Source organism: Cervus elaphus, chromosome 17 (genome assembly GCF_910594005.1).
Source record: "Cervus elaphus chromosome 17, mCerEla1.1, whole genome shotgun sequence".
In the NCBI taxonomy this organism is placed as follows: domain Eukaryota; kingdom Metazoa; phylum Chordata; class Mammalia; order Artiodactyla; family Cervidae; genus Cervus; species Cervus elaphus.
In genome coordinates, this window is record NC_057831.1 from 36,669,653 (window position 1) to 36,687,114 (window position 17,462).

General features: G+C 41.2%; 1 protein-coding gene across 12 annotated transcripts in view; it reads left to right on the forward strand.

Annotated features, from left to right (window-relative positions):
* The window catches only part of FAM13A (family with sequence similarity 13 member A), a 323,915-nt gene that overhangs the window by 288,234 nt on the left and 18,219 nt on the right, over positions 1 to 17,462 (forward strand). For all 12 annotated transcript variants that reach the window (XM_043871497.1, XM_043871494.1, XM_043871499.1 and 9 more), the window contains 6 exons: positions 374 to 521; positions 8,993 to 9,206; positions 9,680 to 9,818; positions 10,562 to 10,643; positions 11,481 to 11,701; positions 12,340 to 12,423. In XM_043871497.1, the coding sequence (XP_043727432.1) occupies positions 374 to 521; positions 8,993 to 9,206; positions 9,680 to 9,818; positions 10,562 to 10,643; positions 11,481 to 11,701; positions 12,340 to 12,423 (888 nt within the window). The remainder of the gene's footprint in view (positions 1 to 373; positions 522 to 8,992; positions 9,207 to 9,679; positions 9,819 to 10,561; positions 10,644 to 11,480; positions 11,702 to 12,339; positions 12,424 to 17,462) is intronic.

The window sequence follows — 17,462 nt, forward strand, 5'->3', positions numbered from 1 at the left end:
TTGGGTTGTTGTTTACAGTCTGGAGAGCCATACTCCTTTAAGGAAACACAAACTCCTCTCCCCTCCTTCCTGGCCCCAGTCAGTTATCATCCAGTCTGTCAGCTGCCAGCAGTTATCAGGAAGAACAGCCCTCGGAAATGATCTTGTCTTTCTCCCAGAAGAAAAGTTAAAGGCGCACAGATGGACAGTTGCTTTTTGCATGCAAGTGACCAGCTAGCATCCAGGGGGCATCAGGCTATGATTTTGGTTTTTGTGCCGGGGACACCAGCAGCTGTGGCTTGGGAGGTTTTGTTCAGCAGGAGTGGAATTGCTGCAGACGTTTTTGGGTCTTGGTGAGCAGTAGAGATTTGAGGACGTTGTGCTGTTGTTGCAGAGCCCCACAATGAAGATCCAGGAGCATCCCAGCCTGCCTGACAGCAAGCTGCAGAGGACTCCGGATGCTGATGACCAGCAGGAGAGCTTTGTGTCCGAAGTGCCTGAGCTGGACCTGACCGCACTGTGTGACCAGAAGAGCTGGGAAGGTAAGGTCATCAGATATTTGGATGCTTTAATACTGGAGAATCATATGTAAATTAGCAGGAAGGAGAAGCATGTTGGGTGCGTGGGTGAGCGCGAGAGCTGTGTATGCAGAAGTAGCCACATTTCTAAATGACCGAAAATCCTTCCCCTGACATGGGAATGTGTCACGTTCGGTGTTGCCAAGAGTGATTGCAATCTAAGAAGGAAACTGTGCTTGCTCTTTATTCTAGTGTCACCTTGCAGCCCCTTTTTTTTTCTTTCTGATTTACCAGGAGTGCTGAGATGTAAATGCATTTTCCCTCTAGGAGTACCAAGCTGAGTAACACAGAACTGGTGTGCATTTTGGATTCGTTGTCAGTGTTACTGACCTTCCCCCTGCTACATGCCAACCCTCTACCTTCCTCATTAAATCTCCTCCCCATTTTTCAAGAAGAATACTTTTGATTTGCTTTGCTTCTATGTCTGTTTTTATGGATAAATTTTAAAAATCCAGGTTAGCAAACATAAAGAATCTGTTTACCAAAGAGAACACTGAATAAAAGCACTTCATATTGAAAGCCTGTAATGTAGTTCTTGAGACTGGTTTTCCTAGAGATCTTTGACAGAAATGTTAGACATTTATCTCTGCAGAAGAGGAGGGTATCTTCATCTTCTCAAAACTGTATTTCAGGGAGGATATGCAGTAGTTCTCTCAAGCTGATCCATATGTCTGCATCCAGACATGTATCAGAGTGTCTCTATAATAAGTGCCCATCTGCCTCTAGACGGTATGTGTGTCTGAAGGTACAGAAAGGTAGAAATTGTGCTCCTGAGTTCAGAGCCATGGCCTTAGTTAACACAATGATGTTGAGAATCACAACTATTAAAATAAAAAGTCAGTCTTTTTCAAAAGTACCTAAATTTCCTTGTCTTCTGCCCCCACCTCTTTTTTTTTAACCAAAAAAGTATTCATTATGTTAATGATCTTAAGATGATCTAAAAAGGCCACAAGGTGAAAAATAGTAGCACCATGATACTTGTGAGTCCAGGGCTTCAGTGAAATGAAATCAAAATGTTTTTTATTCTGATTTTCCCTCTTTGCAATCTAAGAAACACTTTCCAATTTTTTTTTTCCCCATGTAATTAGGTGGTGAATCTGAGATTTTTGTCAGATCTTCCCAGCTATCCACTGGGGGGGAAATTCAAGGTTTTTTGTTCTAAGTGATACATTCCAGGGTAGTATTTGTTGTTGTTCTTTTCTGTACTTTGAAATAATCAGGTGTGCTTTTAATTCATACATTAAAAACAGCCTGCCCTGCCAAGGTCCCATGGTAGCCACTGTTGCCCAAATAAAAGAAAAAAAACAGCAGTAGCCAAAACAAATGGTCTGTTTGGGCTTCAAGAATATGGTCTCCTCATATCATTAACATACAGCTCTAGATTAAAAGCTCTAGGATTTTTTGGTCAGAATTCAAATTGGCCACATTATCTTGATGATTTATTCAGGAAAGGGGCTAGTAGAGTCTCCTCCTATTGAAGCAGACTCAGGTGTTGGATTTTTTTTTTTAAATCATAAATTATAGTCCCTTCCAACACACTTAAAGAGGCTAAATATAAAGCAGAAAAATCTCTCCAGACTGGTTGAAAGCTAGCTTATAGTTAGAACTGTTTCATTACTTTATATTAGGAACTTTCTGCCAGATAATAATATGAGGGAAATAACATTTTGTATTGGGAAGCTGGGTGAAATTTTTAAAGCTTATGCCAAGAAAAAAATACATTTTATTAGGATTGTGTTATTCATATAACTTATAAAATGACTTGTTTTAACTTTTTATTTTTTTTTTTTGCCAGTTACTGCATTTGTTATTGAACTTGCATACCTCAAAAACCTACATGGTTTCATTTCAAAGTTGTTTTGATTGTTTGGTTAGTGCTTTCAGTATATTTATATTTATTTATTTTAAGTGTCCAAGTTACATTTTAGCAGTAATAAAACTGTAAGTATAGTCCAAATAAAGGAATGTTTTGCATGAAGGATAGTTAAGCTGAGGGCAATCATTTAAGCCACTGAAATATCACTTTTTTTCTATAGGTTTAGTGAAAAACAAAATGGTCACTCCCCAGTAAGGAATAAGCTTTGTACTAATTTAAACTGTGCAACCAGTGCAACAAAATATATAAACAAAAGTGATAGTTACCGAAACCATATGAACCAGTATCCGTCTATAAGTCTCCATCAGTAGTCTCCGGACCCCCATGTAGTGTAACCAACTCTTTCTGATGTGTTTGCTTGTTCTCCATGCCCACGCCACGGCTGATACTCTCTCATACTTGTAGAGTCATAGAATAGCAGGTGAGAGAGTACTTAATGAGTGACCTGCGGGTACTGCCCACTACAGTATATGCTTTCACATGAAAATGATGTTCTGTGGCTTCTGAAGCATATGGTATTGGGAAAATAAAAAGAAAAATGAAGCTGTTAATAAGTTGCATAGACTACTCAGAGTGGAACCCTTTCAAAGTGAATGGAGGATCAGAGTCCAGTCCCACTCATTGACAGATAAATAATACACACTTGATCTTTTTTCCTCTATGTGTAGCTGTGTATTAGGGCATATTGTTTGATCTGTCCACATGAAAGCATCGTTATCATCACTATTACTAGAGTTTGCACTCTCCAAAATTAAACGAACACCCAACTCAAATGAACTGTCTTAGTTATTTAAAGCCCTTGAAAGTTGCATAATTAAAATGTCCATAATCAGCCAATTCATGTTGATTTAGGGACACCCTTGTGGAAGCACTGAGATGTAAACAGCTACTCCATTAGATTTGTCCTGGTGAAATTAAGTTTTATAGAACATCTTTTAAAGGATATAAAGTACTTCAGATATCTTATTCATCACTTACTGCTTATCTTATCAAAAATAACTGTGGGCAGGAAATTATCTTTAAAAAATATTAGAGAAGCAAGGAATCTTAAAGATCTTACAGCTGAACCCTCACATACGGCTAAGTTGAGGCTAAAAGAGGCAAAATGATGATTCAAGATCACAAAGTCTCCTGACTTCCACCTAAATGCCTCTTTTAAGCAATGCTGGTTCAGTATAGTAGCAGGCAGTGGACTAGGATGGTTAAGAGGCAGACACATGGAGAGTTCAAATTCTGGCTCTACCACGTAACTAGCTTTGTGGTCAAGTTAGCAAGTGGTCAGCAGGTCTCAATTGGAGATAGTACGTAATAACAAATAGTAGGGGCTTCCTGGGTGGCTCCGTGGTAGAGAATCCGCCTGCCAATCCAGGAGTTGCAAAAGATGTGGATTCAATCCCTGAATCGGGAAGATCCCCTGGAGGAGGAAATGGCAACCCACTCCAGTAGGATTACTAGGATAATGCCATGGACGGAGGAGCCTGGTGGGCTATAGTCCATGGGGTTGCAGAGAGTCAGACAGGACTGAAGCAGCTGAGCAGAGCACCGCCGTAGTAGTATCTACTTAGTACGTTTGTTACAGGGATTATATGAGCTAACACACAGAGTGCTCAGCACAACCGTGTGATGGACACTATGTGTTATTTTGGATTGACGAAGCTGGCTAATAAGGTTCTGGTAGTTTGTGTTGGGACTGTTAGAACAATTTAACAGAACAGTCGTTGTTCTCCGGTTACGTTTTGGAATTCTAAAGAAAATTTTGTGAAAGGATTTTCCCAGTAAAGACCCCCCCACCAATGGGGTTTCCATGTCCCTGTATCTGGGATGTAAATGTACCTCCAACACTACTGAGTAGCCTCCTTGGTAGACTGTATGACATCTCGCCAAGTAGGAATGACTCTGAGTAACACATACGCAGTTAGAAATGAGACATGGAAACAGCAGCTCCCTTAATTCTGTGCAGATTTCTTAAAGAAAAATCATCTCAGTAGCTCGTTTTCTTTTGTGTTTAAATGGATCCGGCCAGCTAATGCAGAGAGGAGCTGCGTCCTGGTGATCGCATTAGCATCCATCAGAGCTGCATTCTCTCCTCCCGCAGTGAATCTCCTTTATTTCCATATGTGCTGTAGGGTCTGAACTGGAACTCCCCAGAGACCTATTCTTTTTTATTACTTACGTAGCAAGCATACAGCTTTTTTCTCTGTTATTTCTGACCTGCTGGGATGTCAGCTAACCTGGGCAGATTAATTTTTAATAGACGTGCCATACTTATGTCCAGAGTTCTTTTCAACCAGACACACAGCTAAAATCAAAACCACCATATCCAGGGAATTCTGGTCCAGATAGGGAAACACTCTTGTTGTATGGAGTCCTTTAAGATGAAAATCTAATTTGAAGCCTCAAATTTTTTCTCTTGTCCCTTTGAATAATTATCTTGCAATATCCCTGTCTGTTTCATTGCTCTAGAATTACTGGTTAAAATGTAAATTATTTCCCAAGCCCACAATTGGTAATTGTCAGTGAACACATCCTCAAATTGACTCTCTATGCAGGTGGGTAATGCATAGGACATACTATCATGGACTGTGTTGTTCTTCTCAATTCAGTCTTATTATTCTATTTGAGCACCAACTATCAAAACATGAGATTAAGAGAAAAGAAAAAAAAAAAACATGAGATAGCCTTGTATTCTTAGAATATTTCAAAACAGAGGAACAGTTGGTCCTACTGAATCTTTCATTATATTGAATTATGTATAATTATGTAACTCTTTTGAATAGGAGCCTTAAATTGTAAGACTGTATAGAATTAAAAGAAAGAGAAAAGAGAGAGAGAAATCATATAAGCATTTCCAGATGCATAGGTGAAAAACTTCAGTTCTGTTCTACCTGCAGCTAATGATGAAATATTTATTTTTACTTTAACGCTGAAATTCTTAATACTATTATATTTCTGTTTTTTAAAGTAGTGAATCTCTTAGAGATTATCATACTAAGAAACGTCAGACAGAGAAAGACAAACCACTTATATGTGGAATCTGAAAAAATGATGCAAAAGAACTTGTTTATAAAACAGAAATAGACTCACAAACAGAAAACAAACTTATGGTTATCAAAAGGAAAAGGGGGTAGGGAAGAATAAATTAGTAGGAGTTTGGGATTAACAGATACAAACTACTGTATATAAAATAGACAACCAACCAGGATCTACTGTATAGCACAGGAAATTGTATTCACTATCTTGTAATAACCTATAATGGGAAAAGAAAAATATTACATATATATATGTATAAAACTAAGTTACCTTGCTATATACCTGAAATAATACAACATTCTAAATCAGCTATGCTTCCATTAAAAAATAAACAGAATCATACAGTAAAAATTTTAAAAATGAATTCAAGAGACAGTGTCACCCATAAGCTAGAATTTCTTCAGAATTTCTGTGTACTTCATATATACCACTGGTGACACCAGGGACATAGCGCATCTGGTTTTCTTGTCAGTGAAGTGATGGATCAAGAATGGAGGCCCAGAAGACGGCTGCATTAACAAAAAGGCAGTCTGACGGATGGCCCCATGTTAGCCACAAAGCATCAAACAAGCACAGTTCAGTTCCGTGATTAGTATTTTGTAGTTAACTCAGGATCACAGTTTATTTTTTACCAGAGACATGCTTGGTTAAGGGTCACAAACACGTACTGTGTTTTGCAGAAATGGTACATAGAGACCACATAAGTTCAAAACTCAAAGATTAGTTGTACCATATTTTAAGAGCTATTCTGCTAGAATCAGACAGATGAACATACTTCAGGACCTAAAATAACGCATTTCAAACTAAGGTTTGATGCGCAGAAATGTCAAACTAGGCAGCACAGCAGCATGCCAGCATCAACATCAGACTTTGTTTTCCCTGTGCCCTTTGTCCCTGTCAACCACCAAAGCCTTCCCCTGGGTGTTATGCTTCTTGACCACTGCCTTCGGCTTGACTGTTCAAGCCATCTTAACCCTTTCCCTGTCCTGGCTCCATTGATTTTATTCCTTATAGAAAATTACTGCTGTCCTATGAAGTAGATGTCATCTGGTCGGTTTAATAGTTCCATTTTCTGCAACTGCACCCTACATTCTTATTATTTTTCTAGGGATTACTTTCCACTCACCCTCTGCTTCCCTTATCCCCCCTCACTTCTCAATTACTTTCACTTTTTCTTGTCGACAGTTCCAAGCTGCTTATATCTAAGCCCTGCCACTTAGGAGGAGCCAGTCAACCGCATCAGTATAGATGATGAAACAACTCCTGTTTATCTCCTGCTGTAGCCAAGTCTATTCTCTGCCACTCTTTGAGACTCAGTAGGCAGGACTCTGTCTTTAACATGCTTTCTTTGTTTAAAGTATTTATATTGTCATCTGTGTTATAAGATGACTTGGTTGTCTTTAAATTTTGAGAACCTGTGAACCTCATTCCACATGAGGTTAATTTTTTTTTTTAATTAATGTGCTTAAATCTTACTACACTGTGGGATCTTAACATTTTTAAGACAGTCATCCTTGTTCCTGAAGCGCCTGGCACATTCTAAATTGAAGCACTGTCCAGGAGGGCAGGAGACTTGAGTTTCTAGATCCAACTCTTATCCCTGATTAGGTATTTGCTCTTGAATTCCTTGGGTTTCAGTTTCCTTATCTGTAATTGTTGAATCAAAGCAGTAGTTCTCAAACCTGACTGAATTATGATCACTTTAGAAGTTTTTTTTAAAGACTATGTGTTTATGTCTCACATATCTGGACCCTTACCTACAAATTCTGTCAAATTGGGTGGTGTGAGACCTGTATGTTAGAAAAGAAAAAAGTGAAAGTCATTCAGTCATGTCCGACCCTTTGCGACCCCATGGACTATACAGTCCATAGAATTCTCCAGGCCAGAATACTGGAGTGCGTAGCTTTTCAACCCAGGGATTGAACCCAGGTCTCCTGCATCGCAGGTGGATTCTTTACCAGCTGAGCCACAAGGGAAGCCCAGGAATACTGGAGTGGGTAGCCTATCCCTTCTCCAGTGGATCTTCCCGACCCAGGAATCAAACTAGAGTCTCCTGCATTGCAGGCGGATTCTTTACCACCTGACCTATCAAGGACGCCCGAGCCATCAGGGAAGTATGTTAGGAGTTATTTATATTTTCCTCTGTGACCCTGATGTGCAGCCACAGTTGAAAAGTCACTGGATTATTTGTTATATGAAGTTTCAACCAGCTTTAATGTTCTGTGATTACTGTATGATTTTTTAAGTAAAATACTAAGTAAGCCCTTGTTTAAGATGATTTTGTGGATTTTAGAAATACTTTGATAGCTGAAGGAGCAATTGTTCCATGAATCAAACTGAGGGAATCCCAGAATTTAAGATCATAGCCAAATTCCAGCCTCGTGTAAATTATAATATCCACAGTGGTATTTAAGACATAACCTTTTTTATAAATGATAAAAGTGTTACAAATGAAATACCATACATCATCTGAGATCTGTCCTTAAAATATGTTAGACAGGATTTTTTTAATGAGGAAAAGAACACATGAAGGTAGGTCTTGCAGTAAAAATAAAGCCATTCTATTCCCTCACAAAGTGAAAATTCAAGATTTTGTGCTGTCTGTTTTTTCTTCAAGATTGTCTAAAATAACTCATACTGATTTATTCTTTTTTATTTTTGACTATTTTTATGCATGTTTCTTACTTTAACTATAGTCTGATGTTGCTATTCAGTCACTCAGTCATGTCTGTCTCTTTAGACCTCATGAACTGCAGCACGCCAAGCTTCCCAGTCCTTCACGGTCTCTCGGAGTTTGCTTAAATTCATGTCCATTGAATTGATGATGCCATCCAACTTAAGTAGCCTCTAAAAGTTCCAAATACAGAGCATGCATTTTAGACATGCTAAATCCCAACACACTAAAGCAAAAGCATACAAAACAGCTTGTTGAATGACCTCAGCAGAGGCATAACCTGAATCAATGGACTCTCCCAAGATGAATGTGATTCCTTAACCCGATTCCCTAGTTGTATCAGTGAAGGATGTCCAGCCATGATGCCAAACCCCTTGCTCACAGACATATAGGTGTTTCTGTTCCATAACGCCCTCAGGTGGAGAAGTACTCCTCAGTGATCTGCCACTTTCGTGGCTTTTCCTCAGGGCAGCCCTAGCACAGTAACTTTTGAAAGCAAATGAAGGTGGAGATAAGAAAATAGATGATGACTGAATCAGATAGATTTGCCGATTCAGGTCAGGGCAGTGTCTTGAGTCAGAACCTTCAATCTAAAATGTGAAACTGGAAATTCCCTGGTAGTCCAGTGGTTAGGACTCCGTGCTTCCACTGCAGGGAACACAGGTTCAATCCCTTCGGGGAACTAAGAACCTGAATGCCATGTGGTGCAGCCAAACAAATGAGCTAATAAATAAGTAAAATGTGAGACCGTCCAGTGCCTCCTCAAATTCAGTGCCTCCTAATGCATTCAGAAAACTTGGGAAACAGGTGTGCTTTAAAGAACAATTTTGCCCTCTTGCCCCTGTTCTTTTCCAGAGCCTATCCCTGCCTTCTCCTCGTGGCAACAGGAGAGCGTGGACGCTGACGAAGCACACCTCTCCCCGCAGGCCGGGCGCCTGATTCGGCAGCTCCTGGAGGAGGACAGCGACCCAATGCTGTCCCCCCGCTTCTATGCTTACGGGCAGAGCCGGCAGTACCTGGACGACACAGAAGTGCCTCCTTCTCCCCCCAATTCCCACCCTTTCATGAGGTGTGTTTCTTTGTGTTGCTGAGGCACAGAGGTTCCATCGTGTAACTTTTAAAGGGAGAGGAATGTTACCCATGGCTAGTCATGTTTTTCACTAGGTTGTAAATGTATCTCCATCCAAGTGCACAGGCTCTGTTGTAACTTCACACGTGACCTGTGACCCGACTACAGCATCACCAACTGAATCTCCGTTAGTGCCTCCTTCCCAAAGCTCTCTCAAATTTAGCTGTGAAGTCCACCGTGCACATTTCAGTCCTAGCTTTGCCAGGCGTAAAGGCGAGCTGGAGAAGATTGGACGTGTTTAAAAGGCAGGATATATAGAGCTGAGGGTCACAAAATGTGATCGCAGTGGGCTTTCTTTTATTTGAGAGGATAAGCACCCCCCCCCTCCCCGTACCACACCCCTCGTCCCCCGCGCCCCTCGCAGCAGGCGGTGACCACTCCTGGGAAGCTGACCCGCCCTGTGCCCCTCACAGGCGCCGCAGCTCCTCTCTGGGCTCCTACGAAGATGAGCAAGAGGACCTGACACCTGCCCAGCTCACTCGAAGGATTCAAAGCCTTAAGAAGAAGATCCGGAAGTTTGAAGACAGATTTGAAGAAGAGCGGAAGTACAGAGTGAGTGCTCACGGCTTCTTTCTGGACCCTCCCCGACATGATGCCTCAGTGCCTCGACTATTCAGAGAAGGGATGACAGTTCACGGAGCTTTGTTAGGGAATCACGAAAGGCAGTAAACGCTGAGCAATGAACCCTGATAAACTCCAGTATCGCGTGTCAGCATTTTCCTTGCACAGGAAAATATCCTGTGCATATCCTTACAATGAATTAAAGGCTTTCACATTTGTCTTGTAAATTGATCAGTGATCAGGGATGGGGAAAATCATTAAGTGAAGTATTTTGTTTGGCTAAAACTTAATTCAGAATTATCTTCTAAAATTTAACTAATTCTGATCTCATTCTCCTCTCAGCTCTGTCCTTAGTATTTCCTACAAGAATAACAAAAAGACATGTTTCACAGTGGTTGTTGTGTAAAATATCATATACCCCACTGCTTTCTACCCTGTTAGGCTGAGAGGTTGAACCCTACAGATAATGGAAAAGAGGTCATAGACTCATGGAAGTCCATGACCCTAACAACCCAGCATTTTGTCTCTGAGGATTTCTTTGAAAGCATCAAAAATAACCAGGTATAAAGAAGGATAATGGAATTCCACCTGTGAAGTTGCTCTGATTAATCACAATTCATTTATTATTCCAGTGAAACTCAGCTTTTCCTTGCTGTTTAAAACAAACTGATCATCAAACTCTTCTGTCTCCTGCCCCAATTCCAAAACATTTACTCTAGATTTCCTTTTTGCAGCCTTCCCACAGCGACAAAGCAGCCAATCCAGAGGTTCTGAAATGGACAAATGACCTTGCCAAATTCCGGAAGCAACTTAAAGGTAGGGAAAGTTCTAGACCTATGTCATGGTCTTCAGAGAACAAGCCAAGTGCAGAAGCTGTGATCTCACTGCGTGCTGAGAACCACTTACCACTAAAATGTTCCAGGAAAGACTGGTTCCTTGAAGCTGACTCCCAGGGCCCTCGGCATTCAGGGCACACTTTCTCTGCATCCTCCCATGGCCTCCATCACAGGGAAACCCAGATCAGTTAAGATGCTGAAAATTCTGCAGAATTTTTTTTTCCCCTAAATAACTAATCTAAGAATGATGGTTTCAATTCAACACTTATTAGGAACCTATTTAATCCAAGGTGTTATTTGCTATAGAGTTAGGAGACAATATAGAGACAGTAATGGCTATGAAAAGAATTTGGTCCCTGTCCCTCCCAGAGCTTGCTGTCATTTAGGACACAGAATCATGTAAACAAAGGAATAGAATACAAAGTGAAAATAATTCCAAAATGAGATATTTACATCATATGGAAAAGATTGGCCAACATTTGGGCGTTAGACCTGCAAATACCTGTAAATGTTATGGGATTCAGTGTGGGAAGACATCAGCCTCATTCTGAGAACAGCCTGCAGCATGGATGTTAAAAGAACTAAAACTTTCTCAGGAATTAGGGTTAGGAAACCATGCCAGATAATACAGGAAAACATTATCATTTTCTTAAGTTTAAGAAATAATAACCCAGGGATTTCAGCTAATATTATAATTAGATGCTTTCTGGGAGAAAAAAAAAGACAAGACTAAGCACTTGTTAACAGCAAGGAAAACAATCTGGGTTCAGCAGATGTCAATTCCCATACATCTCCACCCCCAAATCTTTTCTCCTAGAGTCCAAACTGAAGATATCAGAGGAGGACCTACCCCCCAGGATGCGGCAGCGAAGCAACACACTCCCCAAGAGTTTCGGCTCCCAACTTGAAAAAGAAGATGAGAAAAAGCAAGAGCTGGTGGATAAAGCCATAAAGCCTAGCGTGGAGGCCACACTGGAATCCATCCAGAGGAAGCTCCAGGAGAAGCGGGCAGAGACCAGCCGTCCCGAAGACATTAAGGTGTGATTCTGTGATGAGCCCGAGAAACTGCTAATCCCAAACCATTCCAGTCACTGTGGCAGGGTGGCAGGACATGCCCCGGGGTCCCAGTGGGGAGGGTGACGAGTCACACCTCTTTATATCTCCCTCACCTTCCCCTTCCACACATTGAGACTCCAAAGAAGCAGATGAAACAAGCTCAGAGTGCTTTTTAACTATAGGTCCTTTGGTTTGGACTGCAAATGGAAAGCAGGAAATCCTGTTGTACAGGTTACAGAATGGACTTGTTTCAGTTAAGAGACAGTTTGGTGACTCTCTGAGATAGGAGGATTAGAGACAAGCCTTTGGGAATGTGTATCCTGTAACCGTATTCGCCGCCGGAGTCATTAGGCTAAGCCCCGTGCACCTCACGGCCTTGCTGATCCCAGTCCAGCATGCCTTTGCCACCACATGGGAGAAGGGAGCACTCATAGGTGATGATTCTGCTGTGCTGTGCGTCAGGAACAGCTAATTCTGAGCTTTGGATGGAGCTAGGGAGAGCTGTTGTGTAAACATTCTTTTTAACCTTGCTTTGGGAAACTTCTTTAACTAAATAAAGCAGTTGCGATGTTCACAAATGTTTTCCCCTCTCTCATTTCTCTGTCCTTGTGTTTATACAGGATATGACCAAAGACCAGATTGCTAATGAGAAAGTGGCCCTGCAGAAAGCTCTGTTATATTATGAAAGCATTCATGGACGGCCGGTATGTGAATGCACTGAATTTTCTTTTTTTTTTTTGTTATTTTTTTTATTGGAGTATAATTGCTTCACAATGTTGCGTCAGCTTCTGCCGCACAACATGGATCAGCTGTCTGGACCCAGATATCCCCTGTCTCTTGAGCCTTCCTTCCACCTGTCCCCTCTTCCCACCCCTCTAGTTCGTCACAGAACATCAAGCTGAGCTCCCTGTGTTATAGAGCAGCTTCCCGCTAGCCGTCTGTTTTACACCTGGTAGTTTATGTGTCAGTACGATTCTCTCTGTTCGTCTCACCCTCTCCTTCCCCGATTGGGTCCACAAGTTCATTCCCTATGTGTTCCCGTCCTACAAATAGGTTCATCAGTACTGAATTTTCTGACTGGGGTAAATTACCAGGCTTTGAAGTGGATCTTCTGTGTTCAGTATTTTACAATTGAGGTGTCCAGATACTTAGATTACTATATATTTTCACCAGAACTAAGCTTTTTGAAGCCTAAACCTATGATAAGAGTTCCACTACCTATTAAGTGCTAAATTTAATTAAGTTCCAAAGAAAAATCAGTTTGCAACTGAAATGTAGTCTCTAGTGTCCTGCTTCGAGTAGAAAATAGTGGAGGGGGGTATGAATTAGTACACAGAAGCCGAGAGTGAAGGAACATGCCTGCCCCTGAGTCTGCCCCAGTAAGCTATCATCACTAGCTCTAGGCATACTTATCCATAAAAGGAAGGTGCTAAGCTCGAGTGATCTGCCCTAAAATTCAGTTTCTTTTCAGTGCAGTTTGCAACCCGTGTTTGCTGAGAAGTTTCAGCTGCCATACAGAACTAAAACCGAGAGGAATCTAAAATATGGCTTTAGAAGCGTTTGAGGCGATTTGTTATTCAGCAAGCACATTTATCTTCTGCTTGCTGTAGGTCCTGGGGGAGACAGTAGTTCAACAGGCCTCCGCTCTATTCCTAAGGGAGCTCGTGTAATCTGATCTCCTTGTCAGTGACTCTTAGTAACCTTCTGTTAAGAATGCTGTCAAGAACCCAACAACACAAGTTCTTAAGAGCAGGTGTATAGAAGCCGGAGGTGTATATTCACAGATGGACTTTTATATCACCAAAATGCACAGACCTCTTTTCCAGTCTGTCATAGCTATGTAATGGAGAGAGTCTTTGCATCACAAATACGCTCTCTTAGATGAAGAAATTTCGAGAATAGAGCACTGGACTATAAGAACTGTGAGAGTAGGGATTCTGGGTTGTTTTTTTTTACCTAACAGTAAACCTGGACCTCAGCATCTAGCATGAGACCTGATGCAGAACATGTGGCCAGTTATCTGTCTAATGAGCCTACCTGGTATTTTGATTCTGAATTTATTAGGTTTAAATTAAAAAAAAAAAAAAAGCTGGAGTTGATGATTGATTTTGCTGGCCTGTCCCTACAGTGGAAAAATACTGGCACTCTGGGATAATGGTCATGTTTCAAGCCAACTGTTGTTTTGGATTTTTTTAAAAGGCATTGAACCAAACAGTAAATGCTCTGGAGCTCAGATGTATTGTGAAACTTCGTCCTTCTCTTCTGGGATATTCAGAACTTGCGGAGATAGAACTAATCCTCTTCTAACAGAGAGGAGAAACTCCTTCTCCACTGAAGACTCAGCGCCTTTAGGTGTCAATCTCCTCAAGCCCCCAGGCAGGCCTCTGTGAAGGAGGTGGGGCCCGCGTGTCTGCCTTCTTTTCATGATATGGATTCAGGGTATGACAGAGATAGACTCCTTTAAAGACTGTCAGCTGTGTTGTAGTCTTCAGCTCGCTGCCGGAGCAGGGGGCTGTGTGCCGTGGTACTTATTGCTCCGAGGTGAGCACAGTCTCTCCTCCTGTCTGGACTGTGGCAGGCAGCAGGCCCTAGGCTCGCAGTGTGTGTTGAGTCACTCAGATGTGTCAGAATCTTTGCAACCCCATGGACTATAGCCCGCCAGGCTCCTCTGTCTGTGGAATTTTCCAGGCAAGAATACTGGAGTGGGTTGCCATGCCCTCCTCCAGCGGATCTTCTTGACCCAGGGATTGAACCCAGCTCTCTTGCATCTCCTATCATGTGCCACCTGGGAAGCCAGCTCTGCTGAGACTGGCTCTGTGTCTCTGGGCCTCTTAGGTAACTCGCTGAGCCTCAGTGATTTGTCTGCGTAATAGATGTCTGTTACCATAGGTTGTCATGGAGACTGACATTACACACACACACAGACCTGTAGGCTGTCTGGCACTTGACAGAGGAAGCGGGGCAGAGTGGCTTTGCAGGGAGTTAGGTGGGACTCCTCTGTAAATGACAGGTTTCTCTTCTGGTACTTATAGGTTCTGCCCTCTGCTGTTTACTTCCTATTAAATAATTGAATCAGGAGAAATGTACAATTTTTAGCTCTCTTACCGATAGGAATTTGAACCATTAATCCTTGGCCCTTTCTTTTATCATTCTTGCAGATGAAGGAACAACATTTCTGGGCCTGGATTCTAGCATCTCACAGGTCAGGGACACATGCTCCAGGAAGTTTGAGTGTCATTTATTTCTGGTCCCAGGTTGGGCTCTCTGCCTCTCTCTGGAACCTGATACTCCCGCCTCCTCAGGAGAAACAGAGTACACTTGATATCTTGCCAGTCTGAAAACCAAAGAGTGAACTTTTCATTCTTAACATCTGTGATGTTGCCATGGACGCTGGACTTAAGAATAACATTTGGGCAACACTCTTCTTAAAAGAAAAACACAAGTACTCCCAGAGCTATGCTGTCATTACAAACCTTCGCTTTTTAGAAATGCAGGTGCTCAGAGCCTGGTGGATTTTTGCTGAGTCTGTAGATTCTGATATAAAAGGACACCAACAGTCAAAATCACCGGCCAAAACAGTTATCTGCTGCTTCTGTACATTGCTTAACAAAGTTGTTTGCTTTAACGAGACACCCTCCAGACAGACTGACACATGTATGAAAAACAAAAACACAGTCGTCTACACACCAGCACATAATTCCCTGTGAATTATTATTAAAATGTGTCCTTTTCAACATGTAGGGGTCCCATCAGAAGACCACATCCCAGAAGTACAGCACATAGCTGCAGCCCCCCTATGACCCCTTCTGCAGACCCAGATGATGGTGAAGAGGAGAGAGCGTGGGTGCATCTGCAGAGCTTCAGGGTTCTCATTGATACATTTCAATCTTGTCTTTTAGAAACTGGGGAACTAAGCGGAGCATATCCTGTTCAAATTTAAGTCCAGATTCTAAAGCCACATATAAATGATATCATTTGTTTATCTGTTGGTTGGGAAGATCTGATCTTTGCCCAGTCAGCCCACTGTTGTTGCCTGATAATAAAGGAGGGACAGTCACCATTTTCTGAATCAATGGGACAAAAATGCAGCAGGTATAAAAATCCATCTCCTTTACCTTCTCCCACTGGCAGTTTTATGACTCAGAGGTACCACCTCCACACACAGATTCGGAATATTTTTTGTTTTACTAAGGAGATTCTGACTACTGAATTTCTTGCTATTGCTCAGAGCAAGAAATCTCTGTGAACTCAATATGGCAGAACTCTCAGCTTGGATGCAGAATTTTTATCTCAAGATGAAAACAAGATTCTTTATCTTAAGATGTCATCTGTATCTTAAGATGACAATTCTTTATCTTAAGATAATCTTGGCCAAACTCTGTTAGGGGAAAATGCTATACTATGACTTCTTTGGTATGTCTTGTGGTTACTGTGTTAAGATCCTCCTTGCTTATTTGTTATTGTATAGAAAACTGGACTGAGAGTCAGTCCACCCCGTTCTTGAACCAGCTCAGTTGCCTTGGGCAGATCATTCCTGAGAGCTCTCCAGTGCTTAGTTTTATCATATTAGAAAGTAAGACTCTTCTAGCTTTAATATTCCATGGTTCTAATGTTATCTATTTCTTCAAGTTAGAAACTTCATTCTTTTTATCTTTCACCTTTGTTATACCATTCAGCTAACAGCAACCAAATCAGTATTTCTGTAGAGAAGCTTTATATGAGGCTAAGACGAACACCATCACAAAAGATAAATGTGTTCACCTAATCAGGCTTTTGTGATTTCTGTCTGAGACTGCCCTTACTTAAACATGGATAATATTGGCTGGTGTTCCCGTTGTACTTTGATGTATTATCTGAGGCTTATACAGCAACCAATTAGAATAGTAAGAGAACAGTAGACGAAGATTTATTTGCATCAGAAAACAAAGATTTAGTGAAAGGTGCTGCTTTCAAATCCATTAGATCTGCATATCCTAATTTTTGTGTTGTTTTGACTTGTGTACAAAATTACATTTTAGTCTTAACCCTATTTGTACACATTGAAAGCCATTCAAAAGTACCACTTAAATGAAAAATTAAATAATGAGTTGAAGCAGGAAGAGTGAAATTATGTTGAAAAGACTGTATACTGTATGCTTGGCCTAAGGTCATTTTCAAGCAATTCAGGATCATGAAGATTTTCTAATCTGAATTCTACACTTTGCCTATCAAGAAACTGAGGCTCTGAGAACTTCACTGGCTCCTTCTAAGGCCTGTTACTGGTTTTAGTGGAATCCCTGAGCAGCTGATGACTGGAGAATAAGAGATGTCAACTTCTGAACAGTTTTCCCACGGTCCAGTTAATATCAGCACCCCCTTTTTAACAGTTCAACCAATGGGCTGCTTTGTTTCTCTGTTGGTTAGGTTTTGACTCTGCTCTCAAATCCAGCACTGATAATTACATGAGACTTGGCTTGATAATGGGTGAAAGTTGTATTGAGTTTCAGTATCACCATGCCTTTGGCTTCAGGCATTTATCATGAAAATAATTCTAGTGTAAATCAAGTGGTATTCTTTCCAGACCTAAAGATCACTGATTTTTTGGTGTTTAGATAGCTCTGTCAAATGCCAACACTGACTGACAGGTATCTTGATGAGTTTTGACTCTTCATAGTCAAGAACTGGACTTTATCTGATCTCTCACAGGTGATTAGTTCTAAACATCATTAATTTTTTTAACTGTTATATTGGAGTATAGCTAGTT